The sequence below is a fragment of the Drosophila hydei genome, unplaced genomic scaffold (assembly GCF_003285905.1).
Source record: "Drosophila hydei strain 15085-1641.00,03,60 unplaced genomic scaffold, DhydRS2 tig00008116-arrow-pilon, whole genome shotgun sequence".
NCBI lineage: Eukaryota > Metazoa > Arthropoda > Insecta > Diptera > Drosophilidae > Drosophila > Drosophila hydei.
The window spans coordinates 2,573,014-2,595,710 of NW_022045829.1; the positions used below are offsets into that span (position 1 = coordinate 2,573,014).

Here is a 22,697-nt window from a genome sequence, read left to right on the forward strand (position 1 = left end):
TGTGCGATTAAGCATTATTTTGTGTAGAAGACGAAACTGTGTTATTACATATTGTAGAGGGTAATATGGACTTGTCATGAGATGAGTTACACATAACAGGTGACGTCATTTACCCAAAAATGTATATATATATAGATATATATATATATATATATATATATTGCAACGTGCTATTTCCTACCTCAGCGAAAAGTTATATTTGCTAGCTTTTTAAATATATATTCTCTTTTTATATGTAACCTAATCTTATGAAAATCTCATCAACCTCGATATTTATATATTATTTATGGAATGAATTGAACGAATTTAAGATTTTGGTTATGTAAAGTTTTTCTGCTTCTCAAAATAAATTTGCCTACAATCTTTTTATGCTTCAAATATTTTCTGAATATGACTATGCACTCTACTCTTTATGACTATGTACTCTATATACTATATACATTTACACAACTCATAGGGCACCAAAGATAGCCTCTATCCATCAGACCATATATTCTTTGCCTTCATTGCTCATTCCATAGTATTATTATTCAGTCCAAATAAAACTTCTAACTCTAAGAACATACAATGTTCGAATTTAGCTTATTTAATGTTGTTTTTTTATGTTACTTCTCTCTCTCTCTAGTATTTTTAATATTTTATTACATACTTACATTTGATCCACTTCTTTATTTATTTAGTTTTTTCTTTTATTTAAGATAATGCCCTTAAATGAAAGAACAAAAAATCAAATCCTTTATGCATGTTAAGAGCCTTTTTCATCCTAAAAGCATTTGTATTTGCTTTCGATATGGTCGAAATGTTTATCAATTTTTATTCAGTTTATTTTGTGATTTTCATATTTTTGTCTTTTTTATTCTGTTCAATTACAGAAATATTGTGCTTGTAGCATTTTCTTTGCAAATTAAATAAAATAAAAATGGAATTTTTAAATTAAATGGATTTTTGTTGAGAGTCAGTCTTAAGAGCTTAGAATATACGATATTTAAGACTAAAGGCAAAAATAATATGAAAAAATGCATAAAATAAAATTTAACTATATTTTGAAAATCAATTAACAAATAGAAAATATTTTTGATTAACGTTTTTCAAGCAAAATTTGTATAGTTTCAGTTTAAATTTAAAAGCAGCTGGAAAAATTTTATTTTTAATTTAATTAAATAGACCTTTGACATGTCAAAGCAATAATGTGAATAGAAAAATCATGAATAACTGAAATGAAATGAAATTGATTTTTATATATTTTATGTTTATTTCTCTATGCTTTTGTATGTTTTTTTGTAGCTGTGTAGACATGTCTGGTCTTTGGCCACACTGGCTGACATTATGATAGCCCAATGACAGCTATTTGCAAATCAAACATGAGCGAGCGAGCGAGCGCCGATTTCGTATAAATCAATTGATTGCCAATGCGTTTTGATTGCCAGCCAAATGCCAAGCTGCCAACACAGAGGCCAAAAGAATAATATATAGAAAAATGTATAAAAAACAATTTGGCTCTGGCACGCGACGACAAGTTGATTGAGGGCCAGCAGCAGGAGCCAGCGCATGTGCAGGGGCAGGAAGTCTCAACTTAAGCCCAACTAGCTTGGCATTGATTTTGGTGCGGTGGGTGTCGTTGAATTTTGCCTCATTTAATATATTAATGCGCGACATGCACTCAAATGTGTTTTATTGCCTGCAAATCGTCGAGGCTTTAATCGACTGGAACTTTTGCCTACAAAATGAATGAATCCATTCGAATCAATTGAATTAGTAAACTAAATGTGAAGCTCCATTTTTAATTGATATTTTATTAAATGACAAGCAAAAGATGATAAAAGCATGTCTTCTGTAAAATTAAGAGCACTTAGAAGCAAGGAATCAGCTGGGACCATGTTTGGAAACTTGCTTAACTTTATTATATTTGAACTATTGAAATATTTAATGGCATTTGCCATTTGGTCAAGTCTGCCAAATATGTGGAAATATTTAAAAAAATATATAAATAATTTTATAATATGTAAATTCCACTTCAGTTGTTCATTGTCGTGATCCACTGCACTCATATATTTCTAAAGTGCTTTTAGAGTCGGTCTTTTGGATGAATTCTCTATTGGATTCATTTATTTATCACGAATATAGCTTCAAAACAAAGTTATAAAGAACATCACATCTCAAACCATTTTTTCTTTAAGTCAGTTGCTTTTGCTACTACTCTCAATTGGTCAGCCTAAATAAATGCACAGCTGCCTTAAATATCTTAAAATTCTGTCCAACATTTAAGCACACTTTTTGCCTTAAGTAGCTATGCAAAATATGTTCGAGGAGCAAGAATTTGAGCCATATATCATAACGATAAAAACTATTACACAGCACAGATTGGCGGCACTTGGACCACGCTTCCTCTCTCCCTTTCTCGCTTTCTCTCCCTCTAAGTGATCCCTCTGTTATGCCAGCATTACCCCAATTTACTTTATTATCTCGGATACCACCTCCATCCGAGCTGCGCTCAGCATTAAGCGACAGGCAGCACGCGTAATTTTTAATTTACCATGGCATAAATCGCATAAAACTGTCACAGTCACTAAAAGCAAAAAGCAACAGCCCCCGATCAGCCCAGCCTAGCTCTGCTCTCTGGTCCCTGCCTGGGCACAAATTATGTTGCCACACAGCGCTCAGGGTGTCGAAAGTCAATGGGGAGCCCAAAAAGCAGTTCAAGAAGGAAGCTGACAAAGAGCCAACTGTAGCCCTAGCACCCTTACCAAACAAAACTTCAAAACAAAACAAAGTAACGCAGTGGGTGGTAATACCCTCCCTCCCCCTTTCACCATCTCTCTGTCTCCCTGTCTGTCTGCGTGTCCCTTTTGCCAGGATGCCATTCAGGCTGGCATTAATAAGTAAATCTTCAGCATGTGACGGCTATCAGTGGCACTTCCGCAACAATCCAGCGCCACACATACATATATCTATATACATTACATACATATATATATATATATATATATATATATATATATATATAGTCAAGAACAACATCCTCCCCAACAATTCAAGCTATTTATATTTTATCTTGTCGTCGTTGAAGGCAAAGTTCTCTAAAGTTCCGCTGCGCCGTTCAAATGAAGTTCTGGCTTGGGTATCTCTAACTCTAAGTTTACCATGTCTGGATGCCATAGCCAGCAGCGTGTGTGTTTGCGTGTTGTTGTGACAACCGGAAGTTGCAATTCCTGGCTCAATGCCTATAAATTTAACTTAGCCTTTTGCTGAGAGCACATCTTGTGCTCTTCTTGTCGCATTTGCGGCTTGTTCTTACAGCAAGGACATGCCAACTCTTTGCCCAGACACTCAACAGTTGAACCAAAACCACTCAAGCTGTGCATTAGTTTAATTAGATGAGCGCTCTACAATCAATTATTGACTAGAATTTCTTACATTTTCGGGGGTTTATAAAACGTATAAGTAGTTCATATCTTAATAACGTTATGCCTTACCCTTAGCTCAATCCCTGGTCTCTTAGCCTTCTCCTCTCATATTTCTCCTCAACCGCAACAATAAGCTCACGTGCTTTCTGTTTATGTCGAGTTGTTAAATTTAGCTTAACATATATATTTTATTACTTGTTTTTTATTGTAACAAAAGAAATTGTGCAATTTTAACAAATCCGCAAATAATTTGTACGTATAGGACAAGTGCCAAGTGGGCGGCCTTTACAAATGGTAGGCGTGACCGTAGCAGCGTTGTACTACCTGTTCAGGATATAAATTTGCAGGCGAAAAACCTGCTGCCATTGCAAATTCCACATCGAAAAGGAATGCAAAAAAAGGTGTAAAATGCAGAAAGCATTGCATACACAAAGACCATAGGTGATTGTGTGTGTGTGTGTGTGTGTGTGTGTGTGTGTGTGTGTGCATGTGGGTTGAAAATGGATAATAAAAAGCTCATTGCAACAAATTCTTGCTCAATTTTCAGTGTTAGATTAGACACGCTTTACCTACTGGTGGTGGAAAGGGCTAAGAGAGTGATAGCGAGGGTCGAGGGGCAGGTGCAGCTAGGAGAAGCAACGAACAGCGCGGCGCAATGCGAAGCGATGTTCACTTTCTACAGCGCACACCTTGCACAGACGTGTCCTTCGTTTTTGATACACTGCCCAAGGGTATTCAGATATTTGCAAGCAGTGTATGGAAAAACTTTTCTCATGATTTATAATATATGGAATAGATTTGTTTTTCTATATAAATAACATGTTTAGTTAGAGTGGGAGAGAAACAGTGGAAGAAGTAGTAAAGGGAATAGCAGAAATACAAATAATAGTAGAACAATAGTAGAAGAAGTATATGAATTAAGAGTAGAAGTAGTAGTAAGCTTAGAAATAGAAATAGAAGAAGTTGTAGTAGAACTAGCATTAGAAGCAGTAGTAGAAATAGTAGTAGAATAAGTAGTTAAGGAAGTAGTAGAACTAATGGTACAAGAATTAGTAGTATAACTAATAGTAGAAGAAATAGAAGTAGAAGTAAAATTAATAGAAAGAAGAAAATATAGTAGTAAAAAAATAATAGTAGAAATATAAAATGCTCTGAAAATAGTATTAAATCGAGTACAAAAATATTAGAAATAGTAGTAGTAGCAGTCAAATTGGCAGTAGAAATAATAGAAGTAAAAGTACTACTAAGTAGTAATAGTAGTAGTCAGTTAGTCAGTTGTAGTTTTAGTAGTAGTAACAGTCGGAATAGTCAATATCTAAATCATATACTATGCATCATATAGCTGCAGTAAATGGGATCGATAAATAATAGTTATAGTAGTATATTGAATATTATCATAAAATATAAAGAAATAGTCTCTTCCATTCTACTGCATAAAGGAATCTGCATATCTTTAGAGTATTTCAACTTCTGCAATGCCTGAATACAATTTTCATTCAAGTATTTTTTTGTGGGTCATGTTTAGTGTCTCTTGCTTGCAGTTGTTTGATTCCTTGCACTTTTCCACAGTCCTCTCTTATATATATATATAGTTTTTTTTATAACTCTTTTTTCTCTATGTTTTTTGTCATTCACTTTTTCACTTTGGGCTAACATTTTCAACGTTGCTTTACACGTTGCTCGACACTTGTGTTCGCTGCTGGTTGCGTGTGTGTATGTGTGTCGGTGTGTGTTGGGGGTCTTATGAGCTTAGTTGGCGATTTAGCGATGCTTGTCTTATTTAGTCTTATATAAATGGCCAGCACTGTAGCCGGACGCCCCTTGAGAGTATCCTCTAAATACGCAAGCGTTTATTTCGGTGTAAATGAGAGAAAAAGTGTGGCCAACGTTTTTAATGAAAGGATTTGGTAAATGTTTATTAATAGTGTGGATACAGTTACTATTCTATATCTAAATTTGTAACCAAGACCCTAGAAGTGGAGCAACAGTTGTCTCTAATAGAACAACTTAAGTATACTCTGTGAATGGGGTCAAGAGAGAAGAAAAATGGCAAGTGTTATGTATATTTATATAGTATAAATTCAGTTAAATAGAGGCAGTAAAAAATCTATATATTTAGATAGTTACTCTAGATAGACACCCTAGAATATTTGAAGAAATTGTCAAGAATTATTTAATCAAGATGTATGAAAGAATTTATCAAATATCTAAATTCAGTTGCTATATACTCTATACTACATATCTATTCACAACAAATGCCCCAGAAATGGTGTGAAGCAGCTGCGAAATCTCTTTGCAATTAAAAACAAAATGCATAAAATTTAATGAAACAAGCAGCAGTTGACAGTTGGCAGTTGGCAGTTGTGACTGGCTCTGGCTGTTGCTCAGTTCAACTGTCTGTCAGGGAAAGCCCGGAAAATGTTCCATTAAACAGCAAACAAGAACAAGAGCAGCAACCCACACTTAAAGAAACAAACCCACACAAAAAGTCACGAGGTTTTTGTGCTTAAATTTCATAATCCGCACAAAGCAATGAGTCAGGACATCGAACGTCCTGGCCCCAAGCAGAAGCTACCCCCAACTATGCTAGCGGCAGCAAATGCGTCAACTTTAGCTTTATTCCTGCGGCTGCCGCTTTCAATGGCTCCAACGAGGCGGCAAAGACATGGCTAGAGAGGAACAAGGAGTTGGTCGGGGAGGGGGGCAAAAGGGAGCGAGACTCATCAACTTGTTCGCAATTTCGAGCAGCGCTAAAAATGCATGAAATGAATGAAAATCGTGTTTGTGTGGGTGTGTGTGTGTGTCTGTTTGAGCAGCGCAAACAAACTGTGGAGAAAGCGAACAAAATGAACCTGCAGTCGCAGTCGCAGTCACAGTCCGCGTCGCAGTCACCAAAAAAACTGACATCCAAATGCATTAAGCAAAAATTGTCAACAATTTTTCAGTCACCCTCACGGCTGTACCCTCTCCTCCTGCTGTCTCTCTTTTTCTTTCTCTCTCTTCGTCGCCTTTGCACACGCCTTCACCCTCGGACAGCAGCAGCTTCCAGACGCGACGGCGTCAAGTCTGCCTGAATAAACAGTCACTGGAAGCTGAGGGGGCGACCAACGGCTGATAAAGTCAGTGAGTCAGCAGCAACAACGGCAGGTCGCTGAAAAGAGATGAGCACACGGCCATAAAAGAATTACTACCAAAAATAAATTACACAGTTATATAGTAAATATAAACATAAAAAACAGTAAACAACATAAAATATATAATCAACTATAAAGAATATTAAAAAATATCATTTTGACTAGAAAAGCTTTCAATTGATAGTTCCTTACATAAGTTTATATATTGTCAAAGCCAAGCCGATTTTCAAGCTCATCAACTTTTTATTAATGATTTGTCCCATTTATCTCCCAACATGCATAATAGCATTACTGTTCTCTTCTCCTTTGTAGCAAGGAGCATATAATTCACTAAATGACACACAAAAAGCGTAAAGTGATTAAATTGAGAGGATTATTGTAGTGCACTTTGAATTAGAAACGGTTATAAAAGTTACGCTAAAAGCGCAACTGTGTTACTCTGTAAAAAAGTTCACTCGAATGAGAATTGTTATACGCCAGAAAGGGAGGGGAAATTCATATGCTCATTTTGTTTATTGTTTGATCCTGTTGTGCGAGCACTGCGAAAGAATTATCTTATTTATTTGTTATTGTATTGGTGTGAGTGCTCGCTTAAGAAACACTGACCGTAGCTGCACCAAATGCTATAGGTTGGAGAGTGAACATTGTGTGAGTGAGTACCTTAACTTTTCGATAGATTAATGAAGTAGTAGCATACGAAATACTCAAATTTGTGGATTTAGTTTGAACAATAAGGAAGTTAAGTTTCCAGTAAGTTGGTATATTTCTTTGTATATATTTGTATGCTTTGGTATTGAGTAAATTGCATTCCAATCGTTTTTCAGTGGAATTGAAATGCTGAAGATCACTTTCTATTCTGCTATTCAATCTTATTCAACAATTTTCGGCATAACCATGCTCAAGTTTGTAAATGTAATAAAACACATATTCATAAATATATTCAACATACATTTTTCGTGTTGAAAACTATCGCTTGGCTTGACTTGAACAAGTGCTCATCTCTATTGTTTACAGTTCAATCTGATTGAATAATGACTGCTCCACAAAGTGAGAGGCTGTCAGCTGCTGACACTAATAGTGTTGGTAAATGCGGCAGACTGGGGTGCTTTGTCTTTTTTATGGGGGCGGTTGTGCTGCTGGCGTAATCTGCAGCACCCGCATCGAGTTACACTTTGATGCGATTTTACATTTTTAATGGCTCAAATGTCACGACAAATTATGATGTATTTGGCGCCAGTGGAGCCATCGTAGCCAGACGCCAAAAAGCCAACCTCCACAAGTGTGAAATGGCAGCTGCCGATAAGAGCCCAAATGCCCTCGCCACCATCACAGTCCTGGCTGCGCCATAGTTTTTTGGCCATTGCACCTGCTCTGGCTGCACTTGAAGTTATGCTCGAAGGGGCAGTTGGCTGCCTGCTAATAGAAAATTTAAATGCCATCTCCTGGCAACTGCGGAACTGCGAAACTTGATGTTGTGCAACAATCTAAGCAAAGTTCATAAACTTGGCCAGGCCAAAGTTTCAAAAACTTATAGTTGCTTTAATTATTATTTTTCTTCTTTTTTAGGTATACTGAGAATATACTCTTAAATATGTATGTATATATATATTTGTAGCAAGTTCGTTGCAGGTCATTGAGGCAAATGTTGATTCTTAAGAGTTCATGTGGAACAAAATTATGTGGCTGCTGTGGACAGATTTGCCAAAGAGAGACAGAGCAAGAGAGAGAGAGAGGGAGAGAGAGGCGTCTAATATTAAGACTGTGGCTGCAGGTCAAGTTAGTTCGCTTAACTCAGAGGTTTAGTTTTTAGTTTGTTTCTTTTGTTATTTCGGGTTTCAATTAGCTGTGGCAAATTTGCCTTTCAAGTTTCAGCTTCAAACTGAACTACTTAATTAGAAGTTAGCAAGCAGCAAGTGTCATAATTTCGGTTATAGCAAAATAAAAGTGGGAAAAGCATTTATACATATGTATAAATAGGTATTCTCCTTGCTTTTTAACTGCAAAGTCTTTGAAACATTAAAAGTTGAGGGATTTTCCAGTTAAAGAAAAGTTTTAACTCAAACTTTAACTAAGGGATTTCTAAACCAGCTTTGTTTTTTAGTTTATATTGTTAACGTATATTAATTTTTTAAAAATAATATTTAACTCTTAGCGGTTGCTCCTTACCTTTTCTAAATCCTCTTAATGCTGAATCATTCACACCGCATTCACTCACCTAGTTGCCAATTTCTGCTATTGCTATTCACTTTCTAGACAGCAAATCATTTGCTGCTTTGGTAACTTTTTTTCTTTTAACTTCTTCTTCGAACACCTTCAGCTGTGGCTAGTATAAATCACGCTTCCAGCTGGACAGTCGCTTGGCACAGGCACAGCTTGAGTATCTATGGCGTATGTGGCATGCATGTTGCATAAACAAGGATTAAACAAAAGAAGTCACTGGTCCCATGCCCGACTCACTCTCGAATGCTGCGACCCTCAGCAGCGCAGCACAAGGCAAATATTTGCAGCCGTGCGCCGCCTCGGCAAGGACATCAGTCGAGGGACGCCATTTCCCTGCCAGAGTGTCTCTCTATGTGTGTGAGCTGCTTTTTACTTTGTGTGCCACTCACGTTGTGCTCGTTATTCATATTTATTGTAGACGTTGCCAGTGCCAGCGAGAAGGACCCCTTCATGAGACCTGGACGAGTTGCATGTGCATTGCTTCTGCTTCTGCTGCAGCTGCTGCTGCTGGTGTTGTTGTAGGCGTGCGTTCGTGTCTAGCAGCAAAAACTTTGCAATTACAGTTATTTGATGGGATTTACACCCACTCGTACACCCACATATACACACCTCGAGTCCTTTCGCCCTGGTTATATCATGCGGGTGTTGCCTGTTTGGACATTCATTTGCTGCCTCAATTTTACAGTCTTGACGCGAAGGAAGAAAGTGGGAGAGCGCACGGGAGCAGGGCGCGGTGGCCAGCAGGAAGCGTAAAGTGGTGTTAAATGACAGGAATTACAAAAGAGGATAAAGTAGTTTTATAGGTTCTTAACGGAAAAGTACGAAAATAAATTTGCACTTCTAGTAAAAGCCAATAATGCTAAGATTGTTAATGAATGAAATAGTAGCAGAAGAGAAAGAGAGAGAGAGGGAGACAGCATGAGAGGACTAGATAGATGGAAGAAGGAAAATGAGAGAGCGAGGAGAGAGAGCGAGAGCCAGAGTGCGCTAGGGAGAGGGAGCGATGAAAATATAAACATACATGTGATAAAATATAAATATAAATATATTAAAATAAATAAAAAATAAAAAAAAATAAAAAATTTGAAAATAAAATAGATTGTAGAAGAAAGATATAGGTAGAGAGAAATAGAAGAGAAAAGCATTGAAAAGAGGTACAAAGGTACAACAATATATATATATATAAATGCTAGATACAAAAAGTCATCATATCATTTTGCATTTTACATTATTTTCACTTTAATTTCCAAATCGAATTTATGGTATTTTTGCCACTCTTATACCGAATACCGCACGAAAGAAACAAATGACGAAATTAAATAATAAAATTTAAAATATAATCAACAAGATAATTTCATTAAAACATAAACATATAGGAATTTATTTCATTATTAAATCCTTTCGGACAATTTCGACAATTGCGTATTTTATTAACTGTTTTTATGACATTCAAACAGCGAGGTGTTATATATTTTTTATACTTTTAATCGCATCGCACTTAATCAGACACAAATCAAAAATAATTTTATATTTGTTATTGCATATTTTATGACCCGCGCTGGCAGTAAACAAAGTGGGGCCTGGTTGGGTCGGGGCCACCCTTGTAATATGCTGATTTATAATGTTGCGACAGGGCAGTTAAATTGATGGCCTAAAAATGCGCTGACAATAAACAAGCGAAGGGAACGGGGGCCGGAGTGGGGCCAGTCGCGACATGTGTACAAATTTCAACAACAGACATTTCACAAGTACATAAATAAAATAATTGATAAGTATATGTTTTTGTAAATGATGTGTATATTATAATTATAATGTGAATATTTGTGAATACGTGACATGATTAAATCATAGGGAAAGGGCTTAGCGAAGCAACAAAAATTATGGGCTCAAAATGAACAAGTATAGATTATAGAAAGATTAAATAACATAACTGATAGATAGGAAAGATAATTTAGAATAACTTTCTTAAATTTAAATTGAATTGATAAATTTAATTATATTAAAATATAAAATTATAAATATATATAAAAAATTAAAAGGATAAATAAAACCAATATAAAAGTAAAAATTGTTAATATAAATTAATAAATATATATAATATTTATGTAACAATTATATTTTTATCATTTTGATATTAAACTAATATTCATAAATTTTTGCACATTCCTGGCGTAAGGGTATTTATCAATATACAAACATATATATATAAAATACATATACATATATATATTTTTATATACGTAGACACACACACTTTCGTATCTATCCCTTCGGGCACACGTCAGACGTGTTTGAGGATTGAATGTCCATAAAATGCTGTTGGGATTTATTTAATAAAGCGCACAAATAAAATATCAAATGCCCATCATAAATAATTCGCCATGTCGTTAAAATAAAAAAACAAAATTGATAATAAAATGCAAATTGTACATAAAAGTAAATTTTAATATGAGAAATACGCGCGATTCCCTTTTAATGCACCCCAGGGATTTATTTGCTTAGCTTTTTCTGTTTATTTTTTTCTCCTCTTTTTGAAGCTGTCGTCAAAAAGATTTAATAAACAATCCCTGTTTTAAATTAATATTTAATTTCATTTATATTTGCAGAACTATCGATTGCACTGAGAGATGTGCGAGTGCGAGTGCCACATGCAGTGAGGCGTGGCGAGAAGGCTGTGCTCAAATGCTTCTATGACATCGAGGACGACAGCCTCTACTCAGTCAAATGGTATAAGGGACGCAGAGAGTTCTACAGATATACGCCCAAAGAAACACCACCGATGAAAGTGTTTCATTTTCCAGGTGTTAAAGTGAGGGTAAGTTAAGATTCAAATATCTCTTAGTCTGAAAATTAGATATAGAGAGAGATAGAGAGTTCGAATATCTTGAAATAATAGAAATAATGGAAATAATAGATAAAATAAAGAAATATTTTACATCATTTCATTTTATTAACTAAAGCAATCGGGTTACAATAATATCTATAACAAATACTTGCAGAAGAAGATTGATCTTAAAATGATTTATTTTAATTAATATATACAACAGAAAGAAGTTTTATAAGATATGATGTTGATGTTGCCAAGCTAAAAACATTTAATTGATGAATTAAATATCGAAGCTAAAATAATAGAAATACGTAAATTAATTAAATTTGTTGGCAGGTGTTATATGTGGATATTTTTATTATAAAAGCTAACGAATTTAAAACCGAAAATTTCTCAAAAAAAAGCTTCAATTAGAATTTAAATTCGTGTAAAGTTTTGCCATGATATAGAAAATCGAAATAAATTAAACGAAACGTGAATCCAACAATGTGAAACATTTGCATTGAAATGCTTCACTTAACCCGGGGCAGGGTCATGGCTGGAACACGGGAGCAGGGCGAGCGTTCAAGCGGTGCATAGTTCGATAGACAAACACAGAGCGAGAGAGACACACAGCAAATATTCCAATGCACAATCAAATCAAAACACGGTTTTTAACTTCCGCTTGATGGCAGTTACGAGCTATAAAAAAGGTTCTGCCCTCTCGCTGCCCCCCGCAACCTTTTCGTAACTCTTGGAGTTTTGTTTTTTTTTTTTTTTTTTTTTTTTTTTTTGGTTTTTTTGAATGTGCAATATTTTTCAATAAATATTGGCATTTTTAACTTGCAACACACAATTTTCGAAATTATTCAGGCATATGAAAGAAATACATGGACATGTTATTTATTTTCATTTACATTTACATTTCTATGCCAAGCGACAATAGCAAAAACCAAAAAAAAAAAAACAAAAAAATGAAAACTAAATATAAATAAATGTAAAAAGACTACAAATTTGCAGTTTGATGGAATGGAAATGTTTGTGCTCCAATTGCCAAATGTCTGAAAAAAACAAATTTGAATATTTAGAAAAACAAAATTCTATTTAAAATAACAGTAAAAATAATTGTTGTGAACAGTATTCAGAATTTTGCGTATTTTGTGTAGCTGACATCCGTTCATATTTTATTTGTTTTTTTTTTTGTCAGGTTTCTTTACAATTTTTATACGATATGAAAGGTTTGATGCAGCTATTCGGTCATGTCATCAGCTGGTCTTAAATATTTATTAATATAGAAAACTCGCTGTACACAGTCTGGGATTGAGCTTTGGGATTTCAATATGGCCAGAACATATTCCCTTTATTTGTGTGCCGTTTTTTGCACAGAACAAATAAAATATTTAATAATTCATTTAACAACGCAGTCGACACTATCGTCATTTGATATTGTGCGGAGCCACAGAACAAAATTGCGAGCAGAAAAAAAACGGATATATATGTATACAGATATACATATATATTTGACAAACATGACACAAGCGCAGCTTTTATTATATACCATGCTGATGATTTTGAAAAATACAACAGCCAGTAGAAATATCCAATATATATATAAATGGTATATAAACTGCTGGCTTATGAAATGCACAAAATAAAAACGGGCCAAACATTCGTTGAGATCCGCATAAAGTTGACCAGCTTCAGCAATTTCGCAGCCAGAACCAATGTAGTTTGTATACTCGTTCGGGCAGCATCGAAGGAGCATATATGTTAACATTATAAAGATGAAACTTGGAATCATATGCTCTATAGCATACAGGCAAAAATTTCAGCTGCAACGATTAAATTAAAATTTGCTCAGTTTTGATCTACAAAGGTCAGCTGCAGACTTCCCATTTCTTATCTATATTTCAATAGCAAGCATTAAGCAGTCGCCTACGCTCGTCTGCATTGCATCTTACTTGTTGTTTTGCTGTCCGCCCGCTCAATTATTGAGGAGCTCAACACGAAGCCAGCAGAAATGCACGAGATACGTTTGCTATGAAATTTTTCAGATAGTGCGCTGCTCTCACACTTCCCCTCCCCCTCTCTCTTTTACTCACTTCCATATATATATATATATATATATATATTTGTATGGTATATATAGTTATGCCGTGTGTTTTTTTAAGCAAATGTATTTCGCTTTTATGTCAGGCACTTCCCATATTCATTTGAGGGTCTTTCTCTACATCCTCTCTCTCACTCACTCTCTCTTTGCAGCGCACTTCGTCGAACGAGAGCCAAGTGGTGCTCGACGCAGTAACAATGTCCACATCCGGTAAATACAGTTGCGAAGTATCTGCGGATGCGCCCTCATTTCATACATTAATAGCGGCCGCCGAATTGGAAGTTATTGGTAAGTAAAATAAATACAGAAGCCAAACAATTGTTCAGCAATTGCGCTACATGGAAATATTTAACATGATTGGCAAAAGGGCTGAAAAAAAATATATAAAGTAAAGAAATTAAATAAAATTCACTATTTATGCTCTATATGGATTGAAATAATTTAATAACTCACTGATTTTGCATATATAAAACTGAGCTGCTTTAGGTTAACAGTCGAACTTGATCAACGATTTCCTCTGAATTTTAAGCTGACTTTTATCAAGACAATAGATTTGTAGTTAAATATATACACACGTACTTTATTATATAAACTTAATTAAAACAATGTACTCTGACTACCCTGAAATAATATGTTTTTATTTTTTGTTTAGATGAGCTTGGGGAAGAATACGAATGGTTTGAGTAGCGCAATGGGCTTGACATGGCTATTTCTGCGGGCAGATAAAACAAAACTATTTTGAAAAAAAAACTTACATATTGGACTAATAAATTGATTTTTAAATAACAAAAATAATTTTTTATTTTATTATTGTTATTTTTTTTTGTTTTTAAATCAGTTAACAACAAAATAATAAACTGGTTGAAGACATAAAAAATTTTTAATCAAAAAAAAAGCAATAAACTGCATTAATTTAATTTTTTTACTTACGTGTTTTATTTTTAATTTTTTTAGCTATTTAATATATTCAATGATTATATTTTTTAAAAATGTTTTAATCTGTCCGAAGCTAAGCATTTGCTTAATTTAGCAACAATTATTGTTTAATCATTGTTTTATTGCAATTTGTTTATGCTAGACAAATTCAAGACAGTTTATGGTAAGACAGCAGACACATTACATTAATAAGCAGACGGCCATAAAAATATTCTCATTCATAACAAATTATGGTTGTCTAGAGTACCAGCTCGGGCGACATCTGTTAAGGTCCCGCAGTCAAGTGTTTACGCTCAAAGACAGATGTTTAATTCATAAAAGGAAGAGCTGGTTAAATGCAAAACTTTAACTTTTATAGTTGTATGTATATTAAAGTTGGCTCTCAAAATGAATTTATATTAATTCATTAAGCAATCTTTAAACTCTTGCCGACTTACTATAAGTCTATCCATGAGTTTGCCTCAAGCTTTTAATTACTTCAATTACTTCAAAAGATTCTTGTTTACTAAAGAGATACTTTTCAGAAGTATCATAAAGGTTTTTATTTGAAAATTATCAAGTCAAGTCTTTAAAAACTTTTCATACTTGATCTTGTTAGCGCTTATTAACAATATGCTAAGCATAACAATAAATATTTTATTATGTGCCAAGTCGCTTGCTATAAAAGTGCTCAGACGTTTGTCTAGTTCAATGCACGCACAGCTGCTTTGCTCATAAACGTTGGGCTATTAAAAGATATTATAATAATTAATTATATGATCTAAGCAAACTGTGATAAACCTTTGCAGCATTTAATGATGTATGCCACAAATGTTTGGCCATAAACAGAAAACAAGATAATGTGGGGCTCCACTGTGTTTGACTGCGTTTTGTTGGCTTGCGGTTGGTCCAATTGCCGCACACATACCAATTGCTTCCAATTGGAAATGCACACAGACTGAGAAATATACAAACACCCAGATATATATTTATATATACATATATATGGCCATATAAACATGAAATAGACACGACCAAAGTTTGCCACGGCGGGCGAGCAGCCAATTTGAGCCCCTACTTTGGCAAAGCTTCTAAACCAATCATCCGTACACACATACAGTCACACTCTCACTCCCACTCACAGTCACACCCTCAGACGCTGCCACTCACACTTGGGTCTAAGAGTTTGTTGACCATCTCAAACGTTTTGCGAGTGCTTTTTCTATACATTTCTTAGTTTTGTTTGGCTGCTTAAATATCTTCATCTTCATCTGGAGCCAACAAATTTGTTTGTGTTTCGTCTGCTTGAATACGACCGCACATACGAGCTGGAAGTTTATTTTTAAGTTACGCCCAACACACACACACACAGAGAGAGAGAGACACAGACACAGACAGAGATAGCTTTGGCATTCGTTGGGTCTTTAACCTCTTGACTCTTGACATCGGCTCAAGTCCGGCGTCCCTTTGGCCCGTCCAATTGAACTCGGTCGGGCATGTCCTGTTCACATATGACAGCCTTGTCCTGGAATTAGACAGTCGCTTGCCGCTCGTCTTTCCGTCTGACTTGCAGCAACTTGATGCAAAAGTAGAAAAATACTTATTTATAGTCGAGTTTGTTGCATCATCTGCATTGAATTGTCGTTTGGGTGCATCATCAGCACACGTGATATTGTACTTACTTATCATACTTAGGTTATTTGAATGCACAAATGCCAATCGCTATTTGATGGCTTCCAATAGTTGACTCTGGCTGAAACTGATTCAATTTAGGTTAAAATGCATTTCAAATTGCATAAAATTCATGAGCTGAACTAGTTTTAAAATGAACAATTCAAGCTGCAACTGGCTTACAGCTTACTCAGGAATCAGTGTGAACTTTTTTGCTTGAAAGCCAAGTTTTGAGCATTTTCAGAAACACTTTTAAGCTTAGATGAGCAATTGTTTTGAAACTGGTTCACAAGTGAGCTGGGATTACAACTTTTTAAATTTTTTAAAATTCAATTTGCTTCATATTTTATTTAAATCTGCTCACAAACTGAGGTATGTTTGCTTCAATTTTAACTTGAAGCTGATTTGCATATGATTTGAGACACTTTAAAACTGTTTCATGAATCAGATTTAAATTGTTTATGAATTATATTTGACTGCAACGATTCATTTCTGATAGAAACTGGTTCAAAATGAATGCATATGCAATTCAAATCTACATTTTCGAAGATCTCTCTAAACCGAAATTCAGTTTCTGAACTTTTTTGAAACTAGTTCCAAGCCAACTTTTGTGCTAATAAGCCTGAAGAGAAAAGCAAAGACAAGCTTACAGATTGCTCATAAGCCCTTCAGTGTTATGGCAAAGCGGTTCCAGCCTGTTTGTTAGAGCCTTCCTGTGCAGAGAACATACAGACATTTGAAACGGAACGACTTCTGTCGTGTTCACAATCGGAATTCGTGGCTCATTCATGGCAGCAGAGCCATGAGCGCTGCATGCGTGCAGGCTTACAAAAGCATTTCAATTATGGACCGCGAAACCGCAGAGATTTGACCTCTACTGTCATTACACACAAACACACGCACAACAAAAAATGAAAATAGCAGCGAAATGAAGGCCTTAAAAATAGCCAGACATGAAGACCTTTGGGGCACATGGACAATGGGTGGATTTGACCGCCGTGACAGTCGATGGCCATGTGTGGGCGACCAAAGTTGGCCAAGGGGCACATAACTAGTGCCGGAAAAAAGAAAAACAACAAAGAAGAAAAAAACCTTACAGTCATCTCTCATTTTGCAATGCATTTACAGAGACGCCGCACAATGCGCCATTCATAACCGGGATCCGGCCGCGATATCGGGTCGGCGACATATTGCGTGGCAATTGCACATCGCGGCACTCTCGGCCGGCGGCCAATCTCACATGGACGGTGAATAATGAAGAGGTGAGTCCCAAATTATGCAAAAACACAATTTTCTTGTTTTTAAGCGTCAGCTGTGCGTGGGTGTGTGTGTGTGTGTGTAATTTATGCAAGAGTGTGTGAATGTGTGTGAGTGGTGTGTGTGTGCCCTGTAATTACCGGGCAAACATACTCACATAGTCAACGATTCCCTGTCTGTTATGCCACGCCCCATCCATTACGCCCTATTTTACGGCTCAACTAATTTAGTGAAATTTTATGCACGCAGCGGACATGAAAATGCGGCTAAAAATGACATCGCTGCAAACTCTTCAGTTGCACACACAATTTTCAGCCACGCCCCTCTCGCAACAGACACAGCAAGTGCATTGGGGCGTAACTCACACATTTGACTTTCGGCCTTCGGTTTGGCTTTCGGTTTTCTGGGCTCAACTAATTTGCCAAAATGTATGCAACGATATTTTTGTCATGATTCGCACAATTCAACGCACTTGTTTATTGAAGCTCATTAAAATAACTTCAGCCAAGTCCTGTGCATAATGAACTGCATATCTGTGGCGCATGTTTGCCTATAGTATATGTGGCTCATGTGCAGTTGAGGTGGATAATGGAATGGCATTTGAGCGGATTGCATTGGTTCTGGCTGCGGTTGCGGCTAAATGAATGAATATGAAGCTTAAACTTTTAAAAACCATTTGAAATTGGAGACAAAAAATACGAGAAAGGAGAGGGGAGATATAGTAAATAAGTGAGATGGCAGATGGGAGAGATGGGAGGGATGAGAGAGATAGAAGAGGTGGGAGAGGATAAATGAGAGATAGGAGACAGGAGATAGGAGATAGGAGATAGGAGATAGGAGATAGGAGATAGGAGATAAGAGATAGGAGATAGGAGATAGGAGATAGGCGATAGGAGATAGGAGATAGGAGATAGGAGATAGGAGATAGGAGATAGGAGATAGGAGATAGGAGATAGGAGATAGGAGATAGGAGATAGGAGATAGGAGATAGGAGATAGGAGATAGGAGATAGGAGATAGGAGATAGGAGATAGGAGATAGGAGATAGGAGATAGGAGATAGGAGATAGGAGATAGGAGAGGAGATAGGAGATAGGAGATAGGAGATAGGAGATAGGAGATAGGAGATAGGAGATAGGAGATAGGAGATAGGAGATAGGAGATAGGAGATAGGAGATAGGAGATAGGAGATAGGAGATAGGAGATAGGAGATAGGAGATAGGAGATAGGAGATAGGAGATAGGAGATAGGAGATAGGAGATAGGAGATAGGAGATAGGAGATAGGAGATAGGAGATAGGAGATAGGAGATAGGAGATAGGAGATAGGAGATAGGAGATAGGAGATAGGAGATAGGAGATAGGAGATAGGAGATAGGAGATAGGAGATAGGAGATAGGAGATAGGAGATAGGAGATAGGAGATAGGAGATAGGAGATAGGAGATAGGAGATAGGAGATAGGAGATAGGAGATAGGAGATAGGAGATAGGAGATAGGAGATAGGAGATAGGAGATAGGAGATAGGAGATAGGAGATAGGAGATAGGAGATAGGAGATAGGAGATAGGAGATAGGAGAGAGGAGATAGGAGATAGGAGATAGGAGATAGGAGATAGGAGATAGGAGATAGGAGATAGGAGATAGGAGATAGGAGATAGGAGATAGGAGATAGGAGATAGGAGATAGGAGATAGGAGAGAGAATCAAATAGAGAACAACAGAGAAAGAGACAACATGTAAACTATATAGAGATAAGGGAGAGATGGGAAAGAAAAAAATGTAAACAATAATAAATTCTTAAAGCTGTTTCTATTTTGCTTATAATAATGCCGTACCTTGCAACTTGTTAGCCAAAGATCTCCATTTGTACTCGCTAGAAGCATAGAAATCGATATGAAGTTCAAATTAACTACAATTTTCTAGCAGTGTAATCAATATTATATTGCAATTTACAATTTAATTGTTTGTGGGTTTCTTGTGCCAAGTTCTGTGGCGCAGAGTGAAGAGTGTATTGGGATTTCAGGAATAGAACTGCATTTCCAATCAATCGACGAGAGCGAACACCAAATGCATTCAATTCAGAAGGCAAAACCAGAAGCTGAGGCAGAAGCAAAGGCAACTCAATCCTGAACCAAGAAATTCATGTGAAACGCCATTTTAGCTGCCAACGCGCAATTGCGGTTTTCTCTATGTGTGTGTGTATAGATGTGAGTATATATACATATATATATGTATATATATATGTGTGTGTGTGTGTGTGTGGATGCCTTCGTGTGTGTTTGCGCTTTGTTTTGTTGGCAACGTTTCCGTGCTCCGTAGTTGTTGCTTCCGCTATTATACGCCATCAATGAGCATTGTTTGCCATGGACTGAGGCTCGAAGTGCCCCAACTGTAGAGGTGTGTGTATAGCATGAGTGTGCCTCTGTGCGTGTGTGTGTGGGTGTAAGCTAATTATTTAGCTGGCTGCGTTTATTATATGATTTGCCATGCGTTGCGCCATGTAGCAGAACTTTATGCCAAATTAAACATTAGGTAAACTGTTTAGGCAAAGAAATAAGATCCTTGACTTATAAGCTGCTTATGTTCGGCAGCGCTCAAAAGCTGCACTATAAAGTGGAATTTTAATGGAAAGCAACCCAAGAAGTTAGCAAATCTTAGAAATGGAAATTTTCATAGAAATGTTTGACATTTGGGACACGAACAAGTTAAAAGTTTTAATGACAATAGTTATTTGCTAAGAGTATTACAGTTGTATATAAATATATATACATATATATATTGATTTTTTGATCTGCTTGTGAGGAAGTTGATCGAATTTTTCACAGTATATATATAAAATTGTTTACAATATGCAAAAACAATTTAATACATATGTAAAATAAATAAAATGTACAATATATAGTCAATGTCTGTGCTCTAACAAGCTGCAGGTTGAGGAAAGACTTTTAGTTAGACTTATGTATTTACCTGTTACCTTTCAGGTAAATCCCTCGCACGTGCGACATCATAAAATACTTCGTGATACACGCAACGAGATGGAGACTTCAATCGTGGGCATACACTTCGTGGTGACCGATCAGCACTTTGAGAATGGCAAACTGAAGGTAAATAAGCAATAAAAATATAATCAATTTGATTGGAGCGCCCTAATAAAGGATCGAATATGTCTATAGCTACGCTGCAGTGCACAGCTGCACGATGTGTACTGGAAGACGACGGAGAAGACCATTTTGGAGGCGGATCCATTTGGCAAATATGGCGGCAACGGTGCCAGCGGGAATCGCGTGAGTGCCGATGAGATATATGACCAGTATACGCTGCACGAGGACGAGCAGTTCCACAGCAAGAAGAACAGCTACCTGACCCAGCTGCAGGGTAAGTTCCTCTTCTAGTTTTTCTGTTAGCCAATTAGCACACACATGCACCTAGACAAAAGACAGCAGTGGCAGCAACAACATCTCCAACAATCACAACAACAACAGCAAAAGAGTACATGGCCTGCATTTTTCTATTTCTCGCTAGACTTTCTCTTTCATTTTGTACCCTCAGGCGAAGAAGATGACGGAGCGGATGGTTTAGAGGATGGCGGCGCCGCTTGGCGAGGCGTTAGCTCCTCCTCCAGCTCAACGGCGTCGCTGGCGCCGACGGCCATGGCTGCCACGTTGCTGGCGCTGCTCAGCTGGTCGCTGGCCAGGCAATTAGTGTCGCAGCTGGCGCCGATTACAAAGCACAGGCACATGCGGGCGCAGCAGGACCTACAGTGGAGCAAAGGCCTGCGGGCGCATAGCTGCACGGACAGCAGCAGCAACAGCAGCAGCAGCAACAACAAAGGATGCAGCAAAGGATGCAGCAGATGCATCAGGCAATTAACATGATTCAATTGTCACGCAACTCTTGTGCCACACTTCAGGGAGGAACAGCGGAAGGAGACAATGCAACGGCAGCAGCAGCGGCAGCAACTGGCAGCAGGCAGCAAAGTAGGCTTCAGCCCTAGGCAACAGCAAGCAACTGCTAAATGTATCTAAAATATTTAATCCTCAACACAAACAGACAACAGTTTCAGCTAGCTCAAAAAAGTCATTTCGAAGGCATTTAAAACACAAAAAAGAAATAAAAAATTCTTTGGCAAGAAGAAGAAACTAGAGCCTATCGCTAGGTTTCCTTAAATACAAACTGAATTACTTTGTTTGCCGAGCCGAGCCAATAAAACGGAACCACTTGCGAACTGGTTCACTCTTTTTGATTTAGACACTATGAAAACCAAATATACGAAAAAGAAACCTAAGAAAAAACGAAAACGAGTTAAAAAAATGTGCTAAGCTTTTCACTTTGTTTCTCTACAATTACATTATTTACATATATATATATGTATATATATATATATATATCTATCTATATATATATAAATAAATATATATATTTATATTTATATAACGAAAGTCAAAATTATTTATATACATACATAAATAAATGATTGATATTTATATGTAACATATAAAGTTATATACAGACAGATACACGTACATAAATACATACATACATGCCTACATGCATACTTACATATATACATACATGCCTACATACATACATACATAACACAATCCCCAAAGAGTAAAACGAAAGAAGAAGAGCAATTAATTTGTAAGTCTATAAATAAACGCCTATATGTATGTAAAATCATATATGTAATTGTATATAATATGAAAATGAAATAAGAAACGTAAATTGTATAATTGATAAGTATTTACGGTAGATAATCAAAAATAAAAAACGAGCGAACGAAAAAAACCGAAAATATTGAAGTCATTTTTAGTCTATTTGCAAGAGTTTAAGGAAAATGAAAGTACAGTAAGTAAAAGAGAATTTTCAAGGTTTAGATGTATTTATGGAAAATGCCAAATAATATGCTATTATATATTTTTTTATATTTTATAAATTAATTTGCAAATATATTTTGAATTTTTTTTTTGTGTTTAGCATTAAATATATAAGTATATATGACAATATTTTGTAAATTTTTATTTTATATTGTTTTCTTATATTTTAAATTGAAATGTTATAAATTACAAGAAGTAATTAATTCTATTTAGCATTTTCATATTTATATTTATAAATAATTAAGCTAATTTATTTAAGCAGCTACATTAACAAAGACTAAACAAAAATGTATTTTATTTTAAAATGT

At 36.1% G+C, this 22,697-nt stretch overlaps 1 protein-coding gene across 2 annotated transcripts in view; it reads left to right on the plus strand.

The window, feature by feature from the left end:
- Positions 1-21,787, plus strand: part of LOC111594148 — a 48,813-nt gene extending 27,026 nt beyond the window's left edge. The window contains exons 3-8 of one of the 2 annotated variants that reach the window (XM_030224661.1): positions 11,365-11,573; positions 13,827-13,962; positions 17,389-17,522; positions 20,494-20,616; positions 20,686-20,887; positions 21,035-21,787. In XM_030224661.1, coding sequence (XP_030080521.1) covers positions 11,365-11,573; positions 13,827-13,962; positions 17,389-17,522; positions 20,494-20,616; positions 20,686-20,887; positions 21,035-21,387 — 1,157 coding nt within the window. In that variant the 3' untranslated portion in view covers positions 21,388-21,787. The remainder of the gene's footprint in view (positions 1-11,364; positions 11,574-13,826; positions 13,963-17,388; positions 17,523-20,493; positions 20,617-20,685; positions 20,888-21,034) is intronic. The other variant, XM_030224662.1, reaches the window with a different exon arrangement.
- Positions 21,788-22,697: the final 910 nt, after the last annotated feature.